The 21,695-nt window shown below is 39.5% G+C and overlaps 1 protein-coding gene across 1 annotated transcript in view; it reads left to right on the plus strand.

The window, feature by feature from the left end:
* The window catches only part of LOC134331909 (A-kinase anchor protein 13), an 88,411-nt gene that overhangs the window by 2,329 nt on the left and 64,387 nt on the right, over nt 1–21,695 (plus strand). Inside the window, exons 2-5 of the mRNA XM_063013446.1 lie at nt 9,171–9,336; nt 13,690–13,977; nt 18,324–18,507; nt 20,694–20,889. Of these exons, the coding sequence (XP_062869516.1) occupies nt 9,171–9,336; nt 13,690–13,977; nt 18,324–18,507; nt 20,694–20,889 (834 nt within the window). The remainder of the gene's footprint in view (nt 1–9,170; nt 9,337–13,689; nt 13,978–18,323; nt 18,508–20,693; nt 20,890–21,695) is intronic.

Consider the following 21,695-nt stretch of genomic DNA (forward strand, 5'->3'; position numbering starts at 1 on the left):
CAACCACTTCTTTTCACCTGCCAGAGGCATGGTCTCACAAAGCATGTACAGACATGTGTAATTGCAGCAGCAATGAGGAACCCCTGCGTGAACATTCACCTTCCTGTAGACATAGCAATGGTGTCCGAGTAGGTGCCTGACCGGTCAGTAGCACAGCTGAGATTCAAACATGCCCCAGTTTGGATGCTGTGAGAAGTGGCAGGACTTTTTTGCACCACGGACCTGTTTCATATAAGATATAATTTCACGTACCGTCAGGGGTGGGGGGGATATAAAATAGAATAACTGTTCTACTCACAAATGAGCTTTTTTCGCTGCAACGGATGCTGCTCCCACCTAGTGGTGATTGGGGACAATAACACCTGTAAAAAGCAGTGTTTTCATTGCCGCTGTAGCGATCTCTGATTATTTATTCTTTCTTTGTGGCCCGGTAATAAATGACCCACGGACTGGTACTTGGGGACCACTGACCTAAAGAATACCCAAAGAGACTTAGACAGAACATGCAAAACTTCTCACAGGACCAATTTGTTTTGCAATTTGTTTAATAAGTCAACTTATTTAAGAAATAAATGCCAGCCAAGCTTTAATGTGTGCACTCTTCTCTACTAACAGGTGTATTAATGTGTTTATTTACATTTACATTTACATTTTCAGCATTTAGCAGATGCCTTTATCCAAAGCGACTTACATTACAGTTACAGTATATAGTTTGAGCAATTGAGGGTTAAGGGCCTTGCTCAAGGGTCCAACAGCAGCAACCTGGCCCTCTGATCACTGGTCCAGTACCTTAACCACTAGGCTACAGCTGGCCCAGGCTTATTTGGATTAGAACATAAAAAAACAGCCAAATGCAGTTAATTATGTTATTTCTTTACATTCTTAGTGCAGGAGATTAAAGTAACAAGCCGATTTTAGCCTCCAGCGTTCACCTATATGGGATCGATTCATAGAGTCGATTCAAAGAACCGAATGAATGATTCTACTCATTCGCAAACGACACATTAATGCTGTTCATCGCTCGTGAAAGTGTCGCGCGCGTCTCCTCGCGCTGTTGCTAGTAGAAACGCACGCGGCAGCTGAAGCCTATATAAGCTTCCTGGTAACAGAGCGCCGCCGAACCGTTGGCAAATTTCGCCTCCGTTTTAATGTGTTTTAATAACTAAATAAACTTGTTAAACAAGGATAAAGTGACTTTTTAAAATACTACGATGTTCATAGGTCGGTGGAAACATGTTTAAGGATTGTTTATGTGTCTGAAAGGGGGAATAATTGAGGTAAGTGACACTTCATAACCGCACTAACGGTAAACTACCCGTAGTAGCCTCCGGTCTGTTAATGAAATATATATATAAATAAACTGCTAAATGTTCTTGTTTAACTTTAAGTGAACTTTTAAGACCTTAACAAGCACATAAACTGTTTTTGTATGTGTTTTTGCTTTGGTTGTAGGTGCTTTTAGGGTTTAAGTTTGACTGAGGCTATACAGTATAGGTAGCGAGCAGCATACTACCATACTAAACAGTATGCAAGATAGTAGGCCTGCATAGGTTACAATAGGAACTTCAGCAGGTAGTATACTATTCTTCTATACTATTTAATTATTCATTAATTAGGATCTTAACGTCATGCTTTACACACTTTGGACAGTCATGGACAGTTTTGTATCTCTAATTCACCTCACTTGCACGTCTTTGGATTGTGGGGGGAAACCGGAGCTCCCGGAGGAAACCCCCGCAGAAAGGACCTGGACCGCCCCACCTGGGAATCCCCCACCCAGGACCGTGCCACCGTGGGTAGCAGATCCTGATCCAATACAGACATCCTCATAATAACCAGGACAACTCTTTAAAAGCCGAACATCTCTAAAGTAAATAGACATTCATTCATTGTCTGTTTTTCCACCGCATTTCCGTATTCAGGGTCACGGTGGGTACGATTCACTGGGCAAAAAGCACCCCAGACAGGGCACCAATCGATCAAAGGGCACACACACACCTATTCACAACTAGGGTGTTTTAATAGCTCCAATGAATCAGACTGTATGTCTTTGGATTGTGGGAGGAAATCCACACAGACACGGGGAGAACTTGCAAACTCCACGCAGAAAGAACCCCGTCTGTTCCACCTGGTACTTGAATCCAGGACCTTCTTGCTGTGTGGCAACGGTGATACCCACCAAGCCACGGTGCCACTTCTAATAAATAGACATCCTGTCCAGCATGTAAAGTTAATTTAACACTACTTTATTACCCAAAACAAATTTGGCCATTTTTACCCCCTGTGTACTAAACCCACTGTAACCCTGATTGGGGCCCAGCGATGGATTGGCACCCTGTTAGGGGTGTGTTATAGCATTCAGCCTGGTAAATTCTGGACAGCCGAAGGCACAGCAACTCGGAGCAGGATAAAGCGGTGGTAAAACTTAAAAAAGAAATGAATTATACATACATGTTTTAGGAAAAAGAGTGCTTTTATTTGTCATATATACATATACACATGTACAGTACAATGAATTTCTTTTCCCGTATATCCCAGCTTGTTTGGGAACTGGGGTCAGAGTACAGGGTCAGTCATTGTTTGACGGCCCTGGAGCAGACAGGGTTAAGGGCCTTGCTCAAGGGCCCAAGAGCCTAAAGCTCTACCCACTATGTTAGTGGTAGCATAGTGTTTAAACTAGTTATTAATCTACAAATACGGTGTCTTTGATGATTTTGATGATTATTTAATCATTGATTAATACAATCAATCTAAAAATATTCAAACCAAAAAGGTTAAAATGGTTAAAATTGTTAGTACAGAGTTAAAGGTCATTTTTTAATGGGAGGTTTATATACAGTTCATGATTCACAACGCTGTTTTATTGTTAGTGTCAAGACAACAATCATACATGCTTCGATTGTTTGGGTGTGACAGTGAAACATTTAATAGCACATAACCCATAAACCATTAAACCGTAAATACCACGACTAAACGTGCCTTTCGCAGGAATACGGATAACGGGGGTGGAGGGTGAGGGTGGTAGCAAAACATTAACCTGGCAGGCCTCACACCACACACACCTGAAGTGCTGCTCCTCCCCCACACAGCGTCGACTCCCTTATCTCCTGCCCCGAGCACAAAGCCGCATTTAGCTTCCAGTAATAACAGAGGGGTGACACAACGCGCCATGTACAGGGAATACACAAAGACGGCCTTTTGATTCTACTATCAAATGCTAAGGTGTTGGATCTGCAAGGTCCAACTGGAGTTCTTTACAAGGGTTCAGGTAGGACTTCTGTTTTTAATGAGGAAAGTTGAACCAGTATCAGAAACACAGTGTGTGTTAAGTGTGTGAGACTACAGGAGTTTACAGCATCCTGTAAGTCTGGTGAAGTAGCTGAGCAATGCATTGCCATTGATTTTTTTGACTTGAGAACGTGGCTTGAGGGAATGTGTACACTTTATAATAGACAAGCAGAATGATACACATTAACCTCAGTTTGGTAGGACAAAAATAGAAGTCTTGTACTGCATTTAGTCACTGTACATTTTTGTTTATAGTCAAAAACTGTATTTAAAAAGGACATTAAAACATTAAATGCAGTTATACAGTTTGAACGTCATTGTTTGCAGTGCAATCCAATCCAGCATGTTATTAGACTGCTATCTGTCTGTGTGTGTGTGTGTGTGTGTGTGTGTGTGAGAGAGAGAGATTGATGTATCGGTATCGGACTGTACACAGACCACGGATAATGGAATCTCTGAGAATATCAGACGATGATCTGGTGTCATGAATAATATTGAATGGTGTCCTGGCTGTATAATTAAAGCTTAATGTTTTCATGCATCAGTTCAGCAGACGTCTTCGGCAAGTCTCTGTAGATTGACTAAAGTTGGCCTTTCTGTGAACCCACTGTGCTACGTCAACGACTGCTTTGCTGTGGTTAGGGGGCACTTACAGCACATATACGATTCGACACACTTATCTCCTTCACACACACACACACACACACACACAGATTCATTGAACCGTGGCTAATGTAGTTTGAGAGATTATCCCAGAGACAGATCTCTGGATCTAAAATAGAACAGACACTGCAGGAGGTACAGTTAGTATATAAGCTAATATAGAAAAGTAAAGCTGACTGACTTGCGAGTTTATGAAATAGGATAGAGTTTTTCTAAATGTATTTTAATCTATGCTAAATCTCCTCTGTGTTATAGCATTTAAAAATAATAAAGTTTGTGATAAGTGGATGTGTGGAGGCATCTGTGATTGATTTACACAACTGAAGTTGCCTTTCACCTATAAGAACAGCAAATTTCTACAGGAATGACAAGAATTTGACCACACTTTGTCTTCTATATTGCGCTTATATGTAGTGTTGAATATTTTATTACTAGTGCACACAGTATTTTTAATGAGCCTCTACCAAACAGTTAAGATGATCGACCTTTCATGGATGATTCTTCAGCTACTAGTTTTAAGAAAGCTGTTTTCTTAAAATCACAGTGTCATCTACCAATATATTTGAGTTTAAAACACGTCAACCAATGAGTAAAAACGGCCCAAACAAAATGATTTAAATACAGCTTTTTTACCCAAGTATTTAGTCTCAAAGTACGACGATTTTAATCATGAAAATATGAAAAATTTCTTCAGTCATTATTATTGTAATGGTTTAAAATTGCACATGCAGGGATACAATGGATATCAAATAATTGCATCAGTTTTATTATTAACGGTGTGTGTGTGTGTGTTACAGGGCAGTTGTGTTCTTACTGTTCAGCTCAGCGATAGAGAGCTGCTGTGTGATGCAGAACTGAATACAGACGATGTGGAGTTTTTCTTGCTTCTCACTGGATCCACTCAGAGGCACGTCAGCAGCACTTTAAGGGTCAGTCATGACACCCTACAGCTGGTCTGTCCAGGTAAGTCTAAACGCACCCCAGAGTCAAATTCCCAGGTACATTAAGCTGCCGATTCACCAGTGTAAGACCCGGTACATTTCCTGTGTGATTTGATTACAGCACTGGTTCAAGTGTAAACGATATGTTACTAGGAATGGACATTTTCAAACTGGTCACCTTGTGTAGGTGGGATCAGCTCAGAATGCACACACGCAGAGTTTGTGATAAGTGGATGTGTGGAGGCATCTGTGATTGATTTACACAACTGAAGTTGCCTTTCACCTATAAGAACAGCAAATTTCTACAGGAATGACAAGAATTTGACCACACTTTGTCTTCTATATTGCGCTTATATGTAGTGTTGAATTGCATTGATTTTATGCATCATACTGTTGAGGTTTTTATTATATTATTTTTTAAATGATGGTTTAATAAGCAGAGGATACAGGATCACCAAAAAGATTCTAATCCGCTTCCATTTGACAACAGTAACTAACAAAATTAATGTAATTTGACTTGTATTTGATCAGCAGTGAATTATTATGCTATTATGCTAGCCCATCGTTCAAATCTCAACAGTGCTATCAGCTGGCCTGGCCCCTGCACAGTCATGACTGAATATGTCTGAGACTGAAGCTAATAGAAGAATGTAAATTCATGTTTCTTTGTTTGTTTATGTTACATTTATTTAGGTACAGAAGAAGAACAGTTGCAAAAATGATTACAATCCTAAAGTCCAAGATATGCACGTTGATTACAGGTGGATGTAAACTTTTAACTTCAGCTGTTAGGGAAGAGGATTAGGATGGAGGACTATAATTAGAGCCGGTTGATTAGTGTTTAACTGGATCCTTCTTAATTCTAGAGTAACTCTATTCATCATTGAGGAAGGAAGTTACAGTCAGATTGCTCTCTATCTCCAGCAATGATTTTTATCATTCCAGCAAACCTTTATCATCTCGGCCAGTATTGCTGCCTCTAAACCTCTAAGGGTTTCAGCAATTCTACAAAGAAATGTGAACAGTGTACACGGCGTGCATTTTCAGATCATCTGCAGTGTTACTTCACAGTTTGACATCCTGTTTTTTAGACAAGTATTCATCCTGAAACAGGAAGCTGTGTTGTACGTTTTTGTCGCACCTGGGCCGCTTTTGTTTTCATTGTATTCACTGATTCATTTTGTTCAGGGTTCAGACAAAAAAGGTACAAAAGCGTGCCTGGAGAAACGTCAGTTTAAAACATCTATGAGAAGCCACTTGTCACACGTTGTTTATCTGTAACTTTGCTTTTCTTTATTTTCAGTGTCCAGTGTCATGAAACTTCATCCACGCCAGGCTCCTTTATATGTAAGTACAAGTTACCGGGCTCCTTCTGTGCTCCTGCTGCTTTGGCTAAGTGTTTTTATAGATAATGTGGCTGTTGGCATACTTAACTAGACACCGGTTTTATGTCCAGTATCATTCATCTAGTTCAGTCAATATAAAGTGGACACTGACTGCATACAGGTAAAGTGCCTTCTCATAGTGAAAGGTTGGCTCTTGATTCCATTAGTCATGTGGGTAGGTTACCTCAGGTCAGATCAGAAAGTATTAACCCTCATGTTCAGTTCACGACTTAGCAAAGGATGTTCCATTCATTCAGGTCATTTTCTTCACAGAAATAATCCAGTAGTATCTGTAACGAAGGGCTATAGACAGTAGACGAGGGTGAACACACACGCAGAGATGTTATTCAGAACATTTATTCAAAACAATAATAGACAAGACAGAGTTCAGTAGCTATAAAATTAAAAGCATTTACGCTGTATTGAAGACCATTGTTTGCAGTGTAATCCAGCATGTTTTTTGCCGTAGTACTTTAACATTTTGGTACATTTATTTAGTAAGACAGTTAAGCATCCTAAGTCTTGGTTAAGCATCCTGCATATTGGGTTTACCATCAATTCTTGCAGGAGTGGGGCTAAACCTGGCACCTTAATGAGTGCAACTTGAGTACTGTAATAAAGTAAATACATTTCAACCCTGTTATGATACATCTCTATCTGCTATTGGTGACCCAGACAGCAGGTAACGATTAACGAGCTTGTGTGGGAATCGACCGTAGTGTAACCCCGAGCTTTCAACAAGAGAAGTAGCAGTGTGTGGATGGTGGGAGGAGAGGTTCAGGTTCCTATCATCTCAGTCTTGGCTGACACTCTGAGTGTAGTCAACAAAGAGACGCTCCCTTCCACAGGAGTTTCCCCGACTGCTCTGATATCCGACCCAGCTTCAAAGAAGCATCACACAGTGCAGGTATGCAGGTGAAAAGATATCAGATCAGATCGGTCAAGGCACCGCGATGATTATAGCACAACAAACATAATCCGTGCATTGTTACTGACACAGTGCATTCATGAGGAGGGGATAATCTCTCAGAACCTCGCAGTAATGTTTTAATTGGATTTTTAGATTTCATATCAAATGATATTTGGTTGAAGTGAAGCCTAATCTATTACCAGATAATGATATCACACTTTGAGATTATTGTAAAATTGTTTTAATATTATTATAATATAATAATAATAATAATTCAAGAGATACAAGAGTTTTATTGCCATGTGCACAGAAAACCAGCAGTTACACTGTACAATGAAATTCTCACTTTGTTAAACTAACAGAATAGAAACTTAGTATAAAAACTTTTAACATACAAAAACTATAAAACTGTAAAAGCTTTTTATATACAAAAGAATAAAAATAGAAATAAACTAAGGCAGTTTAAAAAGGCACATAGCAGCATACATAGTAAGGTGCAGAAAATTATGCAATCTTTGAGTATCTTTGAGCAATATTAATCATAATAATACTAATACTACTACTACTACTAATAATAATATCGCTTTTCTAGATATTTAACTCATTATTTGGTCAAGGGATTTGATCATACCAGCAACAGAATATTTATTAAAAAAAAATAATAATAAGTGATTTAAATAATTATAATGTAAGATAAGATTACTTTATGGATCCCTATGGGTGAAACAGTAGCTCCCTATGGATCCCTATGGGTGAAATCTTTATTGAGTGTTACAGTAGCTCTAGCACAGAGCAAATACAGTTAGAGTAAATAAAATAAAATTGACTATATAAAATGAAAATAAAAGTATTGGCTATATGTGTGTAGTATGTAATGTAAAGTCATGATATATGTAAAAACTAATAATAACAATGCATAATTGCTCATATTGCAGTATACACACCATTATCTAAACTACCATGAGTTCAGTAAATAGTTCTTGAGTCAGTTTGTCTAAAATCCACTTTAGGTAATTGAAGCTCAGCTGTGTTTGTTACATCCGGTAAGTTGATCCACCCTTTTGCACAAGGGTTTGTGCAACTTTCTCTGTGTGGTAATCTCTGCAGGCCAACAAGAACTGATTTCCTGTCAAAGCCATTTATTTCTTGTCAGTTATGTACAACCATACATAACTGTGTAAACAGCAGGAATTACTCAGGCACACAATTGATAGATCATTAATCGTTGTCATTCAGTTGGTTTTAAATGACTTACTTCAGATTTTTTGACAATTTCTAACTATTACTATAAATGCAGTTGGGGCCAAAAGTTCACATGGACTTAGCAAGCTTGGGGTCCTAATGATTTCTAATGATTTATGTGACTGTTCTAATAATATTTGGTTATTTGTCCTTGGGTAAACAAGGTATTTTGGGGGAAAATGATTGGCATTGTAATTTGAATACTAATTCATATTTATCAGTTTCAACATTCTTTAGGCTTAAGATATAAAAATGCCCTGTTAGATGTTTCCTCAACCCTTTAATGGTCTCACCAAGAAAATAATGGTTAAAAATTTATTTCTTTGCATTTCTTAGTTGAAACTATACCAACAACAAACAATGAATATTTTATTACTAGTGCACACAGTATTTTTAATGAGCCTCTACCAAACAGTTAAGATGATCGACCTTTCATGGATGATTCTTCAGCTACTAGTTTTAAGAAAGCTGTTTTCTTAAAATCACAGTGTCATCTACCAATATATTTGAGTTTAAAACACGTCAACCAATGAGTAAAAACGGCCCAAACAAAATGATTTAAATACAGCTTTTTTACCCAAGTATTTAGTCTCAAAGTACGACGATTTTAATCATGAAAATATGAAAAATTTCTTCAGTCATTATTATTGTAATGGTTTAAAATTGCACATGCAGGGATACAATGGATATCAAATAATTGCATCAGTTTTATTATTAACGGTGTGTGTGTGTGTGTTACAGGGCAGTTGTGTTCTTACTGTTCAGCTCAGCGATAGAGAGCTGCTGTGTGATGCAGAACTGAATACAGACGATGTGGAGTTTTTCTTGCTTCTCACTGGATCCACTCAGAGGCACGTCAGCAGCACTTTAAGGGTCAGTCATGACACCCTACAGCTGGTCTGTCCAGGTAAGTCTAAACGCACCCCAGAGTCAAATTCCCAGGTACATTAAGCTGCCGATTCACCAGTGTAAGACCCGGTACATTTCCTGTGTGATTTGATTACAGCACTGGTTCAAGTGTAAACGATATGTTACTAGGAATGGACATTTTCAAACTGGTCACCTTGTGTAGGTGGGATCAGCTCAGAATGCACACACGCAGAGTTTTAACTGGATTAAGAGAGTTAGTGCTCAGACAACACCGGCCTAGTGTCGGGGACAATCACTGGTCAGGATACTGTTTGGGAAAGAAAAACAGCACACACAACACACATTTGTAGAGGCATTTGTGGCTGTGGAAGTACAATGTGCATTTATATTATGCATTATTATCATTGCAATTAATTATATTTATATCAGTTAAATCTATCTTTTAGTATAATGTGTGAAATGACAAAATCAGATATACATGAGTGATCTTTCAGTTCAACATTAACATTACTGCCCCGACATGTCACAATTCCTTATTTTTACTAACTGCATGTACTTCAGTGGCAATCTTGCCTTCATCTTGTGTTTTTTTTGCTGGTTTTGAGAGCTACGTCATTATTAACAGCATTTTTGGAAAACTGAAAGTGCCCCTCTAATATAAATGCTAGCAGAATGGCAACTACTCCATTCTGACCACCTTACATTCACATTCACCTTACATTAGGCATTTTTTGGTCTAAAATGCATCTCGAATAATCACATTATTGGATTTTTGACTGTCAGATTAGTTCAGATTAATCTTACAACAGCCTCCCACCAAATTCAGTCTTTAGCTGTCAGGTGGCGCTGCGAGTTAAGAATGCCTTTATTTGTCATATAAACATACACAGGTGTACAGTTCAATGAAATACTTTCTTCGCATATCCCAGCTCGTTTGGAAGCTGGGGTCAGGGCGCAGGGTCAGCCATTGTACGGCGCCCCTGGAGCTGAGAGGTTTAAGGGCCTTGCTCAAGGGCCCAACAATGGCTGCATGGCAGAGCTCAACTTTTCAATGTCCCACTGTTAAGAGTTAAACAACACGACACTTAAACAACACCTGCACAGTGGGGAGCATCATTCTCAGTGCAGGAACTGTGAATGAATGAATCCAGGACATAAAGACAGAAGGCAAACAGGAAGAAATCAGCAGGCCTCAGTTACAGGATGCAGTTTTATTTTCTGTATTTTGCTTGCAGCCTGAAGTGACTTGGTAGATCATCGAGTTTCTGTTTAGACCGTTCATTAAGGTAATAAATGTTTCCTGGTTAGATTGACTCTGGAAGGGTTAGGAATGTGTTGTTCTCTACATTTCTGTGCATGTGGTAAATGTTTAACAGTGAAATAAGAGATGTGCTGGGTACTTTGTGCCCAGAGCCATATCTGTCTGTCTGTTTACAAACTTAGTCCGAACGTCCAGACTCATTACTGTTCCAGTTCTGTTCGTGTTGTTTTACATTGTTCTTAACTTGGATGGACCTACCGTCCTGTCCCGTGTGCATATATTGGTTCCATTCACCACCAGGAGAGGCAGCAGCACTCAGCATAACACAACACATGTTTTGTAATGTATTTGGGATAATTAAGATGGTACAGGGACCATTAATCCACTTTCTTGTGCAAGCCATTAGAATAGTCAAGTCTAGATGTGCCAAAAGCATACACATGTTTTTCACTATCAGTAGGGCTTAGTGTGTCCTTAATCTCTGAGATATTCTGAAGATAGAAATATTTATGTGATATTTAAAACTGAGCTCATTATCCAAAAATGACTCCAAGATTCTTGCCACACTGTTTGGCCTCCAGATTCATAGATTGTTGATAGGCCTGATAGGTATGTCCTTTGTTTGCGTCTCATTTCCAATTGCAGGATAGAACTACAGGATAGAAAAGGCATCCACATATTGATAACATTTATGCAGTTGAGTTATACAGTGAGCTGATAGACTTACCAGCGATTGGTACTAGGGAGATATGTAACTGTGTATCATCTGCCTACTGGTCAAATGCCTCTTTATTACAGCAGGTACATATACAGGTTAAATAACAAAGGCCTCGAGATTGATTCTTGAGGGATTCCACCGGTTGCTCAGTGACCACTTAAATACGTTTGTAACCAGAAAATATGTTTGAATCAAGTAACATTTTATGATCAGCTGTATCAAAAGCAGCACTTAAATCCAACAGAACAAAAAAAAGAAGCTATCCCATATTACTCATGTTGTTTTTTTAGATCATTTAAGATCTTAAGAAATTAGATTTTAGTGCTGTGACAGTCTGTGAAACCAGACTGAAGTTTTCCGCTAATGGGAATTTGCCTGATCAGCCTTATCATGTTTATCATTCTCTCTGGTGCTTTGATAGTCACACTTGCTGTTGTCTTCTGTTCGCTGATTAAATAACACTTCTGTACTTATGAATTTAATAAACCGTTATTGAAGTGCAGAGTACATGAGCGTGCATGTCGCCCACTATAAGAGATGCAGAACAAACTAAAACTGTGATAATAGAGCAAATAAAATGCTGTATATGCAGTGAATGTGTTTGCTGAAGCTAAAACGAAACATTATTTAAGGAATAAGCTGTAAAACCTCCACTGCACCACTCATTAGAAACTCTGAAACAAACAAGAACAAACTGACGATTTGATGTTAACTGTGGTAATTATGGCAGCTTTTTGGGATGGGACAGGGAGGTTAGTAATTCAGGGGTTCTGTGGGTCAGGTTTAATCCCAGTCTAGACCTGACAAGGCCGGATGAGTTATGAAATTGCTGATTGGCTTCGTGAATATGTCTTCAAAAGCCGATCAAAGACCCACCGCTTTACTACGCACTTAGGCTGAGCAATAACTCACTAACCTTCTATAGCATCTTATTAAAAAAATAATAATAAAACAAACCCCTTTGCTCTAACAGAGTTTCGGCATATTTGTATCCTTGGATTGTTGTCTGCTTAAACTAGAGTAAGGAAATGTTTACTGTGGAAGCTCTTCTGTAAGTCGCTCTGGATTTTTCACCAGTATGTGATGATACGTGTAATTTGTGGCATGTTAATAAATTGGCAAAGTGAAGGATTGTTTTCCATTTTCTAAGAGTGACCATATTACGATGACCAATCTCTGTAAACCAAGGCTCTGTTGGGTGAAGCTGTGCCGTCGTGTTTACAGGAACCACACGTTCCTACCACAGTGGTTATGGGCAGGGTGTGTGTTTTCATACAGATAATGAGCTGGGTTTACTGGTGTAAGGAAGCAGATACTTTTACACTGTTATTTGCACCCGAGAAACATTTCTTCATCCGAAGGCATCTTGATTTATGATTTTCGGTGGAGCATTCTTTACTATATATATATATACATTACAAGCATGATTACAGGTCAGTTAAAAGGAGTACTTTTTAACCCAATATTCATCTACAACATTGAAAGCATATGAGTGAAATTACCCTGCAGGTAATTAGAAAACAACCGATGAGTGTTTGCCCATAAAGATTTGCAATGAATTACTTTTATTCTTTTGGTTTGTGTGTGTGTGGGCTGGAGGCTCAGCTTTTTTTTTTAGATACTCGCCGGCTTCAAGAAAAAAAAGGTTGGGAATCACTACACTAGGGCACAATCATGCTATAATAGTAAACTGTTGCCACATTAATTAAAAGCAAATAATTTATTTTATGTAGTTGTTTTATACACCTGCTAAGAACAGGTGTAGCTGAAGCACCTTAGTAGTTTGGAGTGATGTCCAAACACAAATACAGTGATCGTTTATATCATAAAGCCACTGACGGGTGAAATGAATAACATTTGTTATCTCACTACAATGGCATCTGTCAAGGGGTGTGAAATATTTGGCAGCAGTGAGCAGTCACTAGGTGAAGACAGGAGAGGCTCATGGGCACCCAAGGAAGCGAAGGAGCTACTGTAGCACACATTGCTAAAAAAGTTCATTCTGGCAATGATAGAAAGGTGTCAGAACACAGGGCGAATGGGGCTGCATAGTTACTCATTTCAGGGTACTGGCCTAGTAATCAGAAGGTTGCCGGTTCAAGCCAGACCACCGCCAAAAATGACACTGTTGAGCCCCTGACCAAGACTTGTAGGGGCAGTTGTAGCCTAGCAGTAAAGGTACTGGACTAGTAATCAAAAGGTCACTGGTTCAAGCTGCCAGATTGTCACTGTTGGGCCCTTAAATTAAGCAAGGCCCTTAACCCTCAATTGCTTAGACAATATACTGTCACAGTACTGTAAGTCACTTTGGATAAAATCAATGCTAAATCCTGAAAATGTAAATTTCAACATTAAGCAATTGTTAAACAAAACTGATGATTGATCTCTCTCTCTCATGCTCTTTCTGTTAGCTCACGGCTGCTGTGAGTCGGTCGAGGTCACCCTGTGCTCTGCAACTCCAGACGGTCTCGTCCATTGCATCTCCTCAGATCAGATGTGTTTCGTTCAGGACTTGGCCTTAGACATGGCTAAGTTCCTGGTGAGTGCGGTGGAAGAGGCCGACCCGATGGAAGGAGCGCTGTTGCTGGATGAGCGTCACATTCCTCTCCAGGAGTGTGAAAGGATGGACGAGAGCCTGGCGCTCGCTCTCTCGCACCTAGAGCTGCCTTCTGACTGGAGTCTTCTGGGTTACAACGAAGGTGAGACTCTGCAGTTTATGCTGTTCTAGTCTAAAGTTAATCTGCCTTGTATTTAAGATCTGGATCATAAATATTCCAAAAAAAATAAACTTAACTTACTGTAATAAAAGTTTAAGCCCAGTAATTCTTTCTTATGATTTTCTTTTTCCTTGAAAGCATTACAAAGCTTTTTCCCCTGCAATATTACTAATGTTTATCGTTTGAATAATTTTTAAACCTGTAGAGGGCACCTGAGAATCAGAATAAATAAGTTCCACACTACCATCAGCTCGGATCCTTTTGTCCTACTCACTGCAGCCTTCAACCCTGTAAATCACAACATTCTCTTGTCTAGTTTAACAATTAATAATTATTATAATTTCCCTTGGGATAAATAAAGCCTGTCTATCTATCTATCTATCTATCTATCTATCTATCTATCTATCTATCTATCTATCTATCTATCTATCTATCTACCTACCTATCTATCTATCTATCTATCTATCTATCTATCTATCTATCTATCTATCTATCTATCTATCTATACTATGTCTGTCTGTCTATCCTATCTATCTATCTATACTATGTCTGTCTATCTGTCTGTCTGTCTGTCTGTCTGTCTGTCTGTCTGTCTGTCTATCCTATGTCTATCTATCTATCTATCTATCTATCTATCTATCTATCCTATGTCTGTCTGTCTGTCTGTCTGTCTGTCTGTCTGTCTGTCTGTCTATCTATCTATCCTATGTCTATCTATCTATCTATCTATCTATCTATCTATCTATCTATCTATCCTATGTCTGTCTGTCTGTCTGTCTGTCTGTCTGTCTGTCTGTCTGTCTATCTATCTATCCTATGTCTATCTATCTATCTATCTATCTATCTATCTATCTATCTATCTATCTATCTATCTATCTATCTATCTATCTATCTATCTATCTAATGTCTGTCTGTCGGTCTGTCTGTCTATCTATGGTACTGTGTCTGTCTGTCTGTCTGTCTGTCTGTCTGTCTGTCTGTCTGTCTTCTAGCCTCCCAATCTTGGAGTAACAGGTTCAGCATGACACTGATGATACTCAGCTCATCCTGTCATTTCCTCCTTCAGACACCTAAGCTTTAAATCTCATGCCAGCATGTCAGCATGGCAGATATCTCATTATGGATGTCAGCTTATCATCTGAAACTTAAACCCAGCAAGACTGAGCTGATACATACTAGTCATTTTTTCTAACCACACTTGGATCAAACTGTTTAAAAATTTACAACATTTGCTGTTGTCCGGCTCATGTTACCAACCTGATCCGGTCAGGCTGGTTCCTTCTTTACAACACGAGAAAGATTCTGGCATTTGTCTCTATAGAAGTCACTCAGACTCTTCTGCAGTCTCTCGTTATTTCAAGGCCGGACTACTGCAACCCCCTTCCCGCAGGTCCTTCAATGTCCACCATCAGATTTCTGTAAATCAAACATAAATTAAAAATAAATCTGTAAAGAATTTTTTTTTTTTTGCATTTGCCCCCCAATTTTCCTCCCAATCTAGTCGTATCCAATTACCTGTTTACATTGCGCTTCCTCTTTACTGATGCAGACCCCCCACTCTGACTGAGGAGAGCCATGACTAACACACACCCCCTCTGGCACCTCTCCTTGAACAACTAGCCAATCGTTGTTTGTGTAGGTGCCCAACCTGCCTGGTGCCTGGAACTGACTAGTTCAAGATGTCAGCTCTGGTGTGCTTACGTGTTTTGCCACTGTGCTACCTGAACGCCTATCTTTGTAAATGATACAAAATGCAGCCGCTTGCCTGGTTTTCAATCAACCCACATGCTGCCACATCACCCCACTGCTTCCTTTAGTGGTTTCCTGTAGATCCACCAATCAGGACTCGAGTAAGCTTGAGGAAAACAGGCATCAAGGCTCGTTTCTGTACCAGCACCCGTGATGGAATGACACCCTCTTTACTGTAGCCGAATCTATTTTTTTTACATTTTCAGTTCTACCTATGTATTCTTGTTCTAACAGGGTTTCAGTATATTTGTTTACTTAGACTGTTGTCCACTTGTGCTACAGTGAGGAAATATTTACAGAGCACTTCTGTAAGTGGCTCTGAATAAGAGCGTCTGATGTAAATGTAAATGTATGCAGCCAAATGATCGCAGCTACATCAGTACATGAACAGTCTAATCAATGGAAGGCCACAGCCAGTATTTTTCAAGTGGCTGCAGAAACACTGCTGTTATTTTTAGCCTCTTTATCAAAGTTTTTGTTCCCCTATTTTGCATTCTCGTTTGGTAACCATGAGACAGTCTGAACAGAATGTATGCCATTCCAGGACAAACATTCCTGGCTGATTAAAATAACCCTGAACTGGAGGGTCACAGACTTTGTGCATGTAACTGTCTTTAGACTAAATCATACTCGATTCCCAGTAGACCTACTGAACGGAATGATATTAACATTAAGTACTTCTAATTACAGTTGTGCCTAATAAATAAATCAGAAATCAGTATTTATAGTTACAGGTTTAATGTTTCTGCTTTTTTGCGAGTACTGCAACACTCTTAATGAGTCCCAAAACTCCCAACAACACTGCTGCACCTGATACACTCATAACAGAGCAACACGCACTATCATGTTATTACAACGTTAGTGTCACTGCAGTGCTGAGAATGCTCCACCACCAAAGCATCATCTGGTCAGTGGGGGTCATATAAGCATTCTTTTTGATTGATATTTGGAATCTGGGGGAAGATGGATGCACAGAGCAATAGGTTGGCTACAATCAGTGATTGTTTATCCACAAGTTTAGTTGTATTGTAGGCCACTGTATTAAAAACACTGGTACACCTGCTTATTCAGTCAGCCAGACAAGTAGCTGCAGCGCAGCGCTTAATATCATGCAGACGCAGCTTAATCACTTCAGGCAGTGTTCACACTTTGATCGCTAAAGATTTTTACACATAGGAGTCTCTAGAGATACAAAAAAATTCAGTCATTGTTAGATCTTTGAGGTAAATGTGCTACAACAGCAGAAGACCCCTAACAAGCAATTAGAAGATCATATGAATGCCTCAGAATATCTGAGCATTGTTGCAGGCTGTGTGCATCCTTTTATGGGCACAGTTTACCATCTTATAATGGGTACGTCCAACATGGTAATATGGCGCGTCACAAATAAAAAGACTGACTTCATTAACTTGACATTGAGTTCGGTGTATATCAGTGGTTTCTCCAGTAACCTGATTTAAATAAAACAGAATGCTAGTGTGGCTGACAAATCTGCAGCACTTAATGTGGTTCAAATATGTCAACATGGACAGGAATCTCAGAGGAATGTTGCTAACCGAATGTTGTTGAATCCATACTACAATAAATTAAAGCTGTTCTGATAGCAAAGGGGGTCTTATTGTAATATTGTTACCAGAAAAAGGCCACCAAGTGTTTTGATGTTTACACAGCAGGTTTTGTATCCTACTCCTCAGTCAAGCCTTTCCTAACAGAGGAATTGGCTCTGTGTGTGTGTGTGTGTGTGTGTGTGTGTGTGTGTGTGTGTGTGTGTGTGTGTGTGTGTGTGTGTGTGTGTGTGTGTTTGAAAGATCATGCATGCTGGAAACCTGTAGCAACCTGAGCATGGTGCATGTTTAAACAAAGATCTCTTCAGTTTAGGATGAACATGTGCCATTCATCCCTCCCTGCTCTTACATGTCTGATGAAAAGGGGCAGGCTGCATCATTTAGGCCAGGCTAAACTTGCCTCCTGCTTTTTGTGTCAACACATAATGGTCACAAATCACTCTGACATTCATCAAATCAGCTGATATGAAAGTCATAGCTGCAGTAGCTACAGTTTCCACTGTATTAGGTACAGCTACATACTAGGCCACCATGGTAGCTGTGGTATTGTGCGACAGTAAGCTAGGAGACATTGCCAGTTTAAATTGTTTGTTATCCAGTTTTCACCATTTTAATGCTTCAAACAGTAAGAGAGTAAGAACGTACAGTAACACTGACTTCAGACTGTTCACACACACACACACACACACACACACACAATATTAGGAAATACTACTGGCCGAATGCTGGTGTCATTGCTGCTTCCTTCCACTATTTTCTACTGGTTGATATTAGTGATACAGATGATTTGTATCTTTATCTGATAGGCGCTTGGGTGCTGCATAAGTGTAATGCACTGTTGCAAATTGTCCATTATCTAAATAATATTTGCTCAGGGGTTTGGTCCTATGGTGGCCTTTTTTTTATTTACAAATAAAATTGCCTATAAGTAAAGCTACAACATCGTTGATGATAATGGCCAGTAATATTCCAAGCTGTTTCTGTCCTCTGATCACGCTAGTGTTTCTGTCGTAGCTTTGGAGCCTCATGAGACTCTGCTGCACTTCGCCGCTCGTCGTGGACTCCAGCGAGTTACCCGCTTCCTTCTGCAGCAGCCTGGAGCTCAACAGGCACTAGCACTTCCCAACAGAGAAGGCGAGACCCCGGCTAGCCTTGCACAGAGCCGCGGACACGGTGCACTGCTGGACCTTCTTACACAGTAAGTGCAACCTCAAAAAAAAAGTCAAAAACTTTGAGGCATGAGGTATATTCATAGTTGATAGATTATAAATAATGAGGAATATTGCTGAGGTGGAGCAGTGGTAAAACGCTCCAGGGTTCGGACAGCCTAGCCACTGGGAGGTGCACTTGTCAGTACATTTTATTTGAACACTTCAGCATGTAAAAATGTCATGTAAATAATATGTTACCTATCCAATAGTATGTGAAAACACGTTTTTATGTGCATTCATTGCACATGTAATTTTAAAGCTTTGGGCATCAATAAAGTATCTATCTATCTATCTATCTATCTATCTATCTATCTATCTATCTATCTATCTATCTATCTATCTATCTATCTATCTATCTATCTATCTAATCTATCTAATCTATCTATCTATCTATCTATCTATCTATCTATCTATCTATCTATCTATCTATCATCAAGAGTCAGGCCCCCGTTTGCTGCTTTAACACCTTCCACTTTTCAAATATGCTTTAAACTAGATTTTAAAACATGACTATACTAGTGTTGATCACAGACAGCATGCCAGTTTAATTCATCGCAAAATTGGCAAGATATGTCTGTGGGTGTGTATGAAAACCTAGTGCGCTCTCTACATAGACGCATTTTACGTCATCCTACGCACGCTCCCGGGAAGGAGGCTGTTCGAAAACCTAGATGCCTTAATATGCTCACTAGTAAGGGGTCTTAAAATTTCAATGGTATTTTGACTCAAGAACAAGTGAGCATTTGATGCTGCCTTAGCGGTGAAGGCAATCCCAGCATTCAGTGCGGCACGACTTTTCTCACAGAAAAATAAAAAACATGACAGATGGTGCGGAGTTATTTTCATTTACATTTATATTTTTGCCATTTAGCAGACGTTTTTATCCAAAGCGACTTACAGAACTGTGACAGTATACTGTCTAAGCAATTGAGAGTTAAGTGCCTTGCTCAAGGGCCCAACAGTGGCAACCTCGCAGTGGTAGGGCTTGAACCAGCGACCTTTTCATTACTAGTCCAGTACCTTAACCGCTAGGCTACAACTGCCCTGTTTTCAAATATATGTATGAACTTGCACAAGTGTCGTTTATTTGCAAATTCGGGCTTGTCCGCAAATTTAACCATTTTCAGTACACGAAGGGAGATGTTAGTTGACATAATGGCGCATTGTGCCACCCCATCCCATTGGTTTGAATGGCATGAGGCTAACTGTTTTAGCTTTGTTAGCGTTAGTTAATAATTTATTCTAACTTATTAGAATCCTCTACTTAGGCAGCTGCCTATTTAGGCAGTAAGACAGCAAGGCAGCTCACTAGGTTTTCGAACACACCCTGTATATCATACCTCTCTGTGCATGAGGATATTGTCATGCTGAAATAGGAAATACAGTCCTACAGTATAAATACTCTGTAATTAAACCATTAAGGATTAAGCATTAAGGATAGCAATGTTTCTAAAGCACACATCAATAGAATATGCATGTAGTGCCAAAATAGAAGCAGTGATATTGAAATGGGATTCGGGAGTGGTGCCAAGAAGTGTTTTTGAGTGATAACTTTAATAGCATGAGTCCTTTTTAGAATAATCGTAGACAAAAGTGGGCTGTCAAGCTTTATTATGTCTTTCCTCCTTCACAAGGGATGAGAGAGATTATCTTTTCAACTAGACGCAGTAATAACAGAAACACAAAAGTAGTAACAGGAAAAAAAATATGATTTCTTTCTTTCTATTTTCTTTGGTTGTTGCTCATGCAGAGTTTGGTGAAATGCTGTTGAGATTGAGAAACTAAATCCTTTATTAAAGAATAATTAGATGATGTTTACAGAAATCGCTTGCCCACTTCAGTGACATCAGTGTTCGCTGATTCAGAAGGGCACAACACTCGCTTTCATTCGGCCTGAATGTGAAAGTCCACTCCACCCAAACTGGGATTGCACAATACGTGAGGTCAGACTGTAAGTGTTTCAGCTATTATGTTCCACGCTGAACAAACTAACGACAGCTGAGGCTGCTCATGAGTCCTGGGTTTACTTGTGGTTTGGTTCTGTGTGTTTAGCGTAACTGATTAACAGTGCGGTATTTACTGAGCTGTTCTGTTTGGAGGAGCGTAGAAGCAGGCAGCAGTTTGTTTGGACTGTCTGGGCGTGTCATGTGCTCAGGTGGTATGTTTTTGGCAGGGAGGAGACAGGCACCCAGGATAGCACCAGGACGAGCAGACGGGGGTCCTCCGCAGCCCGTTCGGTTCGGCACCACCCGAGCGTGAACACCTACACCCTGTCAGTGGCCACCGAGAGTGGCACAGCGCCACACAGCCTGCAGGTCGACGTGCAGGAACTGCGTAGCCTGATCCTCCAAAACACAACGCAGGTCGAGGTGAGTCAGGCTGTTCAGCTGGCTTGTTTGCCAGATGGAAATTTACTCTTGATCTTTCTCTTCATTTAGAAAATATTTGAACCACAGTCAGTTAATTTGACATATGATGTTGATATTAATGTATAATAGTCAGAGAATGACATGTCAGAGCGTGTATAAGTCACTTTTCCCTGGTTAACTTAATATATGAATCATATTTCTAAATGTTGGACTCGATTTTCTGTAACATTTCTTTACTTATCTACTAATAGAGGGCGGCACGGTGGCTCAGTGGGTAGCACTGTCGCCTCACAGCAAGAAGGTCCTGGGTTCGATCCCCTGGTGGGGCGGTCTGGGTCCTTTCTGTGTGGAGTTTGCATGTTTTTCCCGTTTCCTCTGGGAGCTCCGGTTTCCTCCCACAGTCCAAAAACATGCAAGTGAGGTGCATTGGTGACACTAAATTGTCCATGACTGTGTTTGACATTAAACTTGTGAACTGATGAATCTTGTTTAACGAATAAGTTACCGTTTCTGTCATCAATGTAACCAAAGTGTGTAAAACATGACGTTAAAAATCCTAATAAACAAACAATTAAACTACTAATATAAAACATTGTAATATATTTATCGTTTATAATTTTAATTGTTTGGATTAAATCTAATACATTGCAGGTGATTCACTCGCAATACCTGTAAAAATATCAACACACTGAAAGAATGTGCAAAATCATATATAAATAAAGTAAAATCATATATAAATAAAGTAAAATCATATATAAATGAAGTAAAATCATATATAAATAAAGTAAAATCATATATAAATAAAG

This window comes from Trichomycterus rosablanca, chromosome 17, assembly GCF_030014385.1.
Source record: "Trichomycterus rosablanca isolate fTriRos1 chromosome 17, fTriRos1.hap1, whole genome shotgun sequence".
Classification (NCBI taxonomy): domain Eukaryota; kingdom Metazoa; phylum Chordata; class Actinopteri; order Siluriformes; family Trichomycteridae; genus Trichomycterus; species Trichomycterus rosablanca.